At 46.2% G+C, this 6,699-nt stretch overlaps 1 protein-coding gene across 1 annotated transcript; it reads right to left on the bottom strand.

The window, feature by feature from the left end:
* Positions 1-171: 171 nt before the first annotated feature.
* On the bottom strand, positions 172-6,693 carry map6d1 (MAP6 domain containing 1). The gene is made up of 3 exons (XM_075482296.1): positions 6,146-6,693; positions 5,332-5,659; positions 172-821 (listed from the first exon to the last, which is right to left on the bottom strand). The coding sequence occupies exons 1-3, from the start codon at positions 6,682-6,684 to the stop codon at positions 744-746; spliced, it is 945 nt and encodes a 314-aa protein (XP_075338411.1). The 5' UTR covers positions 6,685-6,693; the 3' UTR covers positions 172-743.
* Between the last annotated feature and the right edge of the window lie 6 nt (positions 6,694-6,699).

Here is a 6,699-nt window from a genome sequence, read left to right as displayed (position 1 = left end):
GCCAGAAAATATTTCTTTTATAATCCACATCAACTGGCCATTGATGAGATTTTATGGCATTTGACAAAACGTTTAATAAAACCATTCATACAGTCATGACTAAAGCTCACACGATACTATGTAATTAGAAATGATGTGACGCTATTTAAAGAAAAAGCTCAAAGAAAGTGCTAAGAACCTTGCTAATTCTTTTATTGTAATTCCGCTTACATGATATAATTGTTCCTTTTCTTTCACAATAGATTTACAAAAAGGAGACCAAACAAAAATTTCCCAAAATAGTCAACTAACTCTATAGTACTAAGGAAATAACTTATTTTCAAGCAGATTTCTAGCAACACCAAAGGGCATAATAACACTCTTAAGTAAACACATTTAATGTCCTTTGCCACTGGTGCAGAGTCAACATTATGTACGAGAAAAGGACAAATCAGCAGGCGCACACACAGAGCAGCCAGTTTCATGTGTGTCTATAACCGAAAAAAACAAAAGAAGGACCTTGTTTCAAAACTTATCTGTTACATGCACATTCGTTTCCATAGCAACAGGGGGGCTGGGAGGAGTGTAAAAGAGGGGTGTCTTTGTCTCCTCTTGGGACACGGAGCTGCAGCTCTACAAGGTTCACTACAATACATTCCCTTGCATAGATTCTTGTGTTGTGGAATGGACTGGAAGCATTCCCCTGCCGATTCCAGAAAGTTGAAACCAATTGAAGTGGTACGGGGAAAGAGCGGCAGCAGCTGTCAGATGTTGAAGACCCTCGACCCGCTTTGAAAGACAGCAGACGGGTTTGGGGAGAGTTTGGTCCTCACCAGATGCTCCTAAACGAGGGAAAAGAGAGACAGCTTTTAGGGTGGTCGCAGAGATGAAACGGAGGGCAGCGGATGTTGAGCTCTCACTGGACCCGAGAAATGAGAGGAGACGGGCTGGACAGTGCCGTCACAAAGCATCAGATCTGCTGTCAGAGGACAAGCAGTGTTGACTGTGTTGATGTGTCCTGCTTAGTGCTGCTGTGTTCTGCTGATGGACAATGTCCTCAAAGCCTGGCCCGAATCTGTCTGGCCTGTCTGGTAACACGGGGCAGTCAACATCATATTGCTCTTTCTGGCAGTTATTATTATGGAATCAGGCAATGAAATATGACAGTGCTTATCTGTGGACTTTGGAGAGTTTTATCAGGCAATTAGAGCACAAGTCTTGGGAAGGATTGTCAGCTTGTGTTCCCAGCACCCCTTTGAGTGTGACTTCACAGCGTTGTGAGTGGCAAAGGAAGGCAGCAGGGTTTGTTCAGCACGTGGGATTGGTGTGCAAGTGTGTTCACCTCCACCCTGCATACACACGCACTCAGTCTTTCCTGCTCTATGTAGCAGCAGGGCCTGTCTCCTTCCCAAATTAGATTAGTGCCAAACAAGACTGCAACCCTGTGCAACATTGCACTTTAACAGATAATCCATCAAATGATGCACCCTGCTCCCCTCCCCCACTCCCCCTCCTCTCTCCTTCGCCTGCACCTATCACATTCCTCTCGCCTTATCTTTTTGCCATTCCTTTCCCTCACTCTTCCCTTACCTTTCCCCTGCTCCTAATACAATGCTTTCCCAGCCTTTAAGCCTTGCCAGTTTTGCACCAGAGTCTCCCTCTGTGGTGCTGGGCAGCGTGGGAATGGGGATGAGGTCCAAGTGAAAGAACAGGGAGAGAGACAAACAGAAGAGGAGGGGGGGGGGGGGGGGGGGGGGGGGACTTGGCTCTGGTTATAGAGGAAAAAGGAGGGAGGGAAAATAATGTAAGGGTGGGTGAAGCAGATGAAGGCAGAGGTGGGTTTAGAAAAACCTAATGAAGGGGAAAAGTGGGGGACAGTTTTAAAAGAGTGCCTCGGCTTGTTATTAGTCTTTCTGTGGTCGTTTCGATTTGCCAACAAGAAAACTTCCACTTCATTCGGAGCAAGCCAACTCGCTATCACACTCTCTGGCAGGGGTTGCACTCGGGGGACATCATTTCTAGACATTTCAGCTTAATACTCAAGAACAGCCCCGGTGGTGCGCTTACATTTAATTAATTGAAGATGTTAAGAAAAAAATAAATAAAATGAAATAAACAGCTTCTAAAAGAATCCCGTTTTTTAACTCGAGCCGCTGTAGTTTCTGAAGCTCATATTTACTTGAGTTAGCGTGACTGCAGTCATTTCACATTGAATTATACGTGCACAAATCCGGGTTTAGTCAGGAAAAGCAAAAGATCAAGAGAAAAGCTTTTGTGTGGAAGTTGAGCTCAGGGTGATGGTAAAGCTTCTGAAGCCAGACTGTGGCTTAAATAGGGAATTTAGTCAAACATGCAGCATGGGAAAGGGACAAGGGACTGGGCTGCATTGACTAAGGTGAGGCAGAAATATAGCCTTGCAGCTGATGTTAAAAAGAAGCGGCCTGATCTTAAACAACACGGATAGAAAGGAGTGATCGTGACGACTTGGATTTTCCTGCTTAATTCCTTCACAACTCAAAAACTGATTGTAGCTCATTTTCTAAATAAGGTCCCAAGAGAAGAAAACCAGATCCCGGCGCAGGTCTGTGCCACTCCCCCGTGCTCGCTCCTGGCTAACTGGAGCGCGAGAGAGAAATGAGTAAAGGGAGGTAACGGGAAAGTGGATTTCAGGATGCATTGTCCCAGAAGGCGATCTAATCCTCTTTATGCAGTTTTAAACCAATGTGAGCAACATTTCCATCATCACTCTACTGTCTATCCGTGCCACTGCCATAAGAAAACACGCCACCATCACATAATCTCACGGGGTTGCTGACCCTAAGATGACTATGAAACACCCAAGAACTTGTCCAAACAACAGTTTCTGATGAGGTTTTCCATCTTCACGTGGAAAGCCATCCTCAGTCAGCTGTTACGTTTTGTTCATCCCTGACAAACACTGCAGATTATACAGCCCATACTCACAAATCTGTTTGCCTTGTGTTACAGGGACTTGATTCCTAATACAAACGCACACACGCCTACTGTGCCCAAATTTAATCCGATCCAGCTGGGTGTCAGGTTTGACGGAGGCTCCTTTGCTCAGCCTCTCACTGGGAAGCTTTAAATTTGGTTTGTGAGCTCAGAGAGTTCATGGAAATGCAGCTCTTTCATCATTAGAAGCATCACCGCCTTTTACTCGGCCAGTTGCCTGTTTGTCTTAAAATTAGAGTCAGCTTTTGTCCGCTGAAACCATTGTGGTTTTATCTGCTCCGGGGTGGTGAGCACACAATTTCACTAATTGATTGAAACGGTAATGAGAACTGTATGGCCGCTTTTTTTTCCCCCTTTGTCATCAAGAGCAGATTGATTTCATTTCGGCAGCGTATGTGGGACTTAACAATCAAATCTTTCCACGAACAGGCACGGCCCTTTTCATTGATCCGGCTGATGTGTTCCACATTAAATGCAGGAGCTTTGCGTGCTGGGGAAGACAAAGCTTGGGGAAGACATGTCTTTTTACAGAAATGAATCAAAATAGGAGACAGCCCTCGTGGACCAACACCAGCCCGAATGCCACCACACAGTGTAATGATTGGTGAAGTGGGATGTGTAATGCTTGGGCAGACACCTCTGCAGGGGGCTGGTGAGTCACTAATGAGTTGGCAGCAAGTGGGGCTGTGGTGGATTATCTGAGATCAACTTGATTTGCTGCCAGGCCGGCTTTTGTCATACTGTCAGATTGACCTATGAAATGCAAGAACACCGACAAATGCACAACCTATATAGAGTAGCTATGTAAGAAGAATTTTCACTGCAGTGCTCCTACACACGGCCTGCAGCACATGCTTTCCTTTGCTGTATGTGCTGTGAACTCTCCCTCCAGCTGGGTCGGCGTTATTATTAGAGTCTGTGTCCTGTCATTGACATCTCTCACTTCGACCTTCATCATCATCACACAGGATACTGGGGGACAGAACAGCCTAACAAAGCAGGAAATGTTCTGAAAATGATCTAAATAACCTTATTTTACTTCTGTGCATTAATAACACCCTCTGGAGTAAAGTAAAGTTGCAAAAGTGAGGGCAAACACAAAAACATACACACCGTCTAGTCTATCCTCCCAGATATCTTTGGGATTATTGGAGCAGCTGTTGCAACCCAGACAAACTACCTGACCTAACCCAGTGAGAGCAGCCCCAGCTCGCTGCTGGCAGATGGTGCGGAGAGTTGTCGGTAGGGAGGAGGGATGGCACTAAACCTCTGGAGTTTCCCCAAAAATTGTCACGCAACAGCTGACCTAAGATGGCATCCTGGTAGAGGTGAGAGAAAGGTGGGATTATGTCCCCTAACCCAGTTTATCCTAATCTGGAAACAGACCGATGAGCCCTCAGCTTCCTCTTTTCTCATCTTGCTGCAGCTCATGTTTGCTTCAAATCTCCAATAACATTGTTATTTTTCTTTCTTTCTTTCTTTTTTTTATTTTTATTTTTTTGTCTCTATTGCTGAAAGGCATAAATCTGGGTCAACTGCAGAATTGTGTAAACACTCCCCTGATTCTTCAGCTTCAGGCAACATTCCCCAGGAATAGGGAAAAAAAATGCTGGCTTGACTTGTATTACTCACTGTCTTTAACATATATATATAATTAAGTCAAGAGTTCTATATTCTCTATGCTGACCAGACACTGACCGTTAAAATCATTGAAAAATAAAGAAATAAAACTCACTCCTGAGTTAAAAGTTTCAATAATTTGAACTGTATTTCATGTTTTGTTTTATAAGAAGACCTGCGCTTATATATTTAGTGTTTAGTAATTTTACTTAAGACATGAGTGAGTTGATGCTGGGGCCAAAATATTTAAGAAATTATTTAAAGGTATAAAGAAGAACATTTTTCTGGTGCCGTGTGGTGGTAGGTTATTTTTTCTCGGTGTTAGAAATGACAAATGTGACAGAATGATTAAGTATGTGATAGCAGCTATGATAAGAAATAATTGTTAGACAGATGTCAAGCCTTTTTTTGTGTTTTTTGGCTTAAATCGACCACACTTGGAAGACTTAATCATTTACTTCATGCCAGCCCGGTTTTATTCAGGTCAGAGGAATGAGTGCAGCACCAGCAGTGTTACCTAACAGAGCACATGGCCCGTTTTAAACAGCTGGGTCACTTTGAGCTGCTTTGGGACAGAATGCTGTATCACTTTTCTGAGATGCCCCAACAGCAACAGGCCACATGGGAGATGGGAAAAGATGACTTTCAGGAGGAGCACGCTGCAGTTTAAATATGTAGCTTTCCCTCTCAAGTCTTTGAACATACAGCTCGTTAAAAATCGTAACGGCAAGACTCCTCCTTGAGTTTGAATGTGCTTACCTCTCCCTTGGTTATTCCACCGGACTCGGTCCTCTCGGGCAGGATGCTGTGCTGGAGGCTGGAAGGGGTTGGTGTGCTGCCGGCTTGCGGGGCAGTGAGGGTGTGATGGGGGACAGGGGGAGGTTGGGTGTTGGAGGCAGCAACTGAGCAAATGTGTGCCCCCTGATGCACACTTGTTGACCTGCTGACCTCCCCGCTGTAGGCAGCCTGGTAGCTGGTCTCGTGTGGGATGTCGGCGGCGTCCGTCCCTGGGCTGGAGTATTGAGTGGAGGGATTTCTCCTTGCACTTTTGGCCGGTTTCACCCCTGTCCACGGCCTGTACTCTTGCCTGAAAAAAAAGAAGCATCAGACAGCTGATGAAGCTAGGACAAAAACTTTATACCATGTCTTTTTTTTTTTTTTAAAGGAATGCCTTGGTGCAAGTAATAATTTGCTGTAGGCTACTTGGTGTTTACTGCTGCCTGCTGCATACGGGATCACTCAAGACTGACTTAAAGGGAGCCCTCCTTGCACATCAAGCAGAGTTTACTGAGAGCCATATACATCATACTTTAAATAGAATGCAAACTAAATCAAATATTCATATCTGAGCCCCCTTAGGGCATTAATATAGAATGTCTAAGAGAATTATTGATTACCATGCCCCCCCCCCCCCCCCCCCCCCCCCTCCCCCCCAAGTTGAGGCAACCTTGGACTTCTCAGAACTATAAATAAATCCAGGCAGGCACCATCAGCACATCATCAGCCCTCAGTTTTGCTCACTGATGGAATGGACAGCTCCTGGTGCTGAAATAAGTGCAAGACATAGGCCTACCTGTAAGAGCTGGTCTTGCTCTCTCCCATCACCTGCTGCTCCCCCCATCTGTGCCCCTTGCCCCGCTCCTCTCTGTCACCCCGGCTCTCCCCCGACTGCGCCTGAACTTGGTAGCTGTTCACCGGGCTGTCCGAAACACTGCTACCCCCGTTGTTAATCCAAGGGAAATTCTCCTTCCTGGGAATGGGCCAGGGTTTGAAATCCTGCTTGTACTGGGTAATGCTGGGGAAAGGCACTCCGGGTGGGTGGTAGTCCTCCCGGGGCTTGAAGCTTGGCTCCCTCCGTCCCCTAAACGATCCTCGGGTCCCCGAGCCATCTGTGGGAGCCTTAGGGGATCCTCTGGCACGCGGCTCCGGGGCTGAGTAGTTATTCCCGGGCGCGCGCTCCAAGTCGGAGACCTGTTTGGTGACGGACCGCACCTCCTGCTCCGCGATGTCCGAGTAGTTCTGGATAGTCAACGGAACGGAAAGGTCTGATTTGTCGAACTGATTCCAAAAGCGAGCCAGGCAGCACACTCTGCTGATGCACGGCCAAGCCATACTCCCCCTAACTGT

The sequence above is a fragment of the Odontesthes bonariensis genome, chromosome 14, assembly GCF_027942865.1.
Source record: "Odontesthes bonariensis isolate fOdoBon6 chromosome 14, fOdoBon6.hap1, whole genome shotgun sequence".
NCBI lineage: Eukaryota > Metazoa > Chordata > Actinopteri > Atheriniformes > Atherinopsidae > Odontesthes > Odontesthes bonariensis.
The sequence above is the reverse complement of the archived record's forward strand: the minus strand, read 5'-3'. Positions and strand labels throughout refer to the sequence as shown.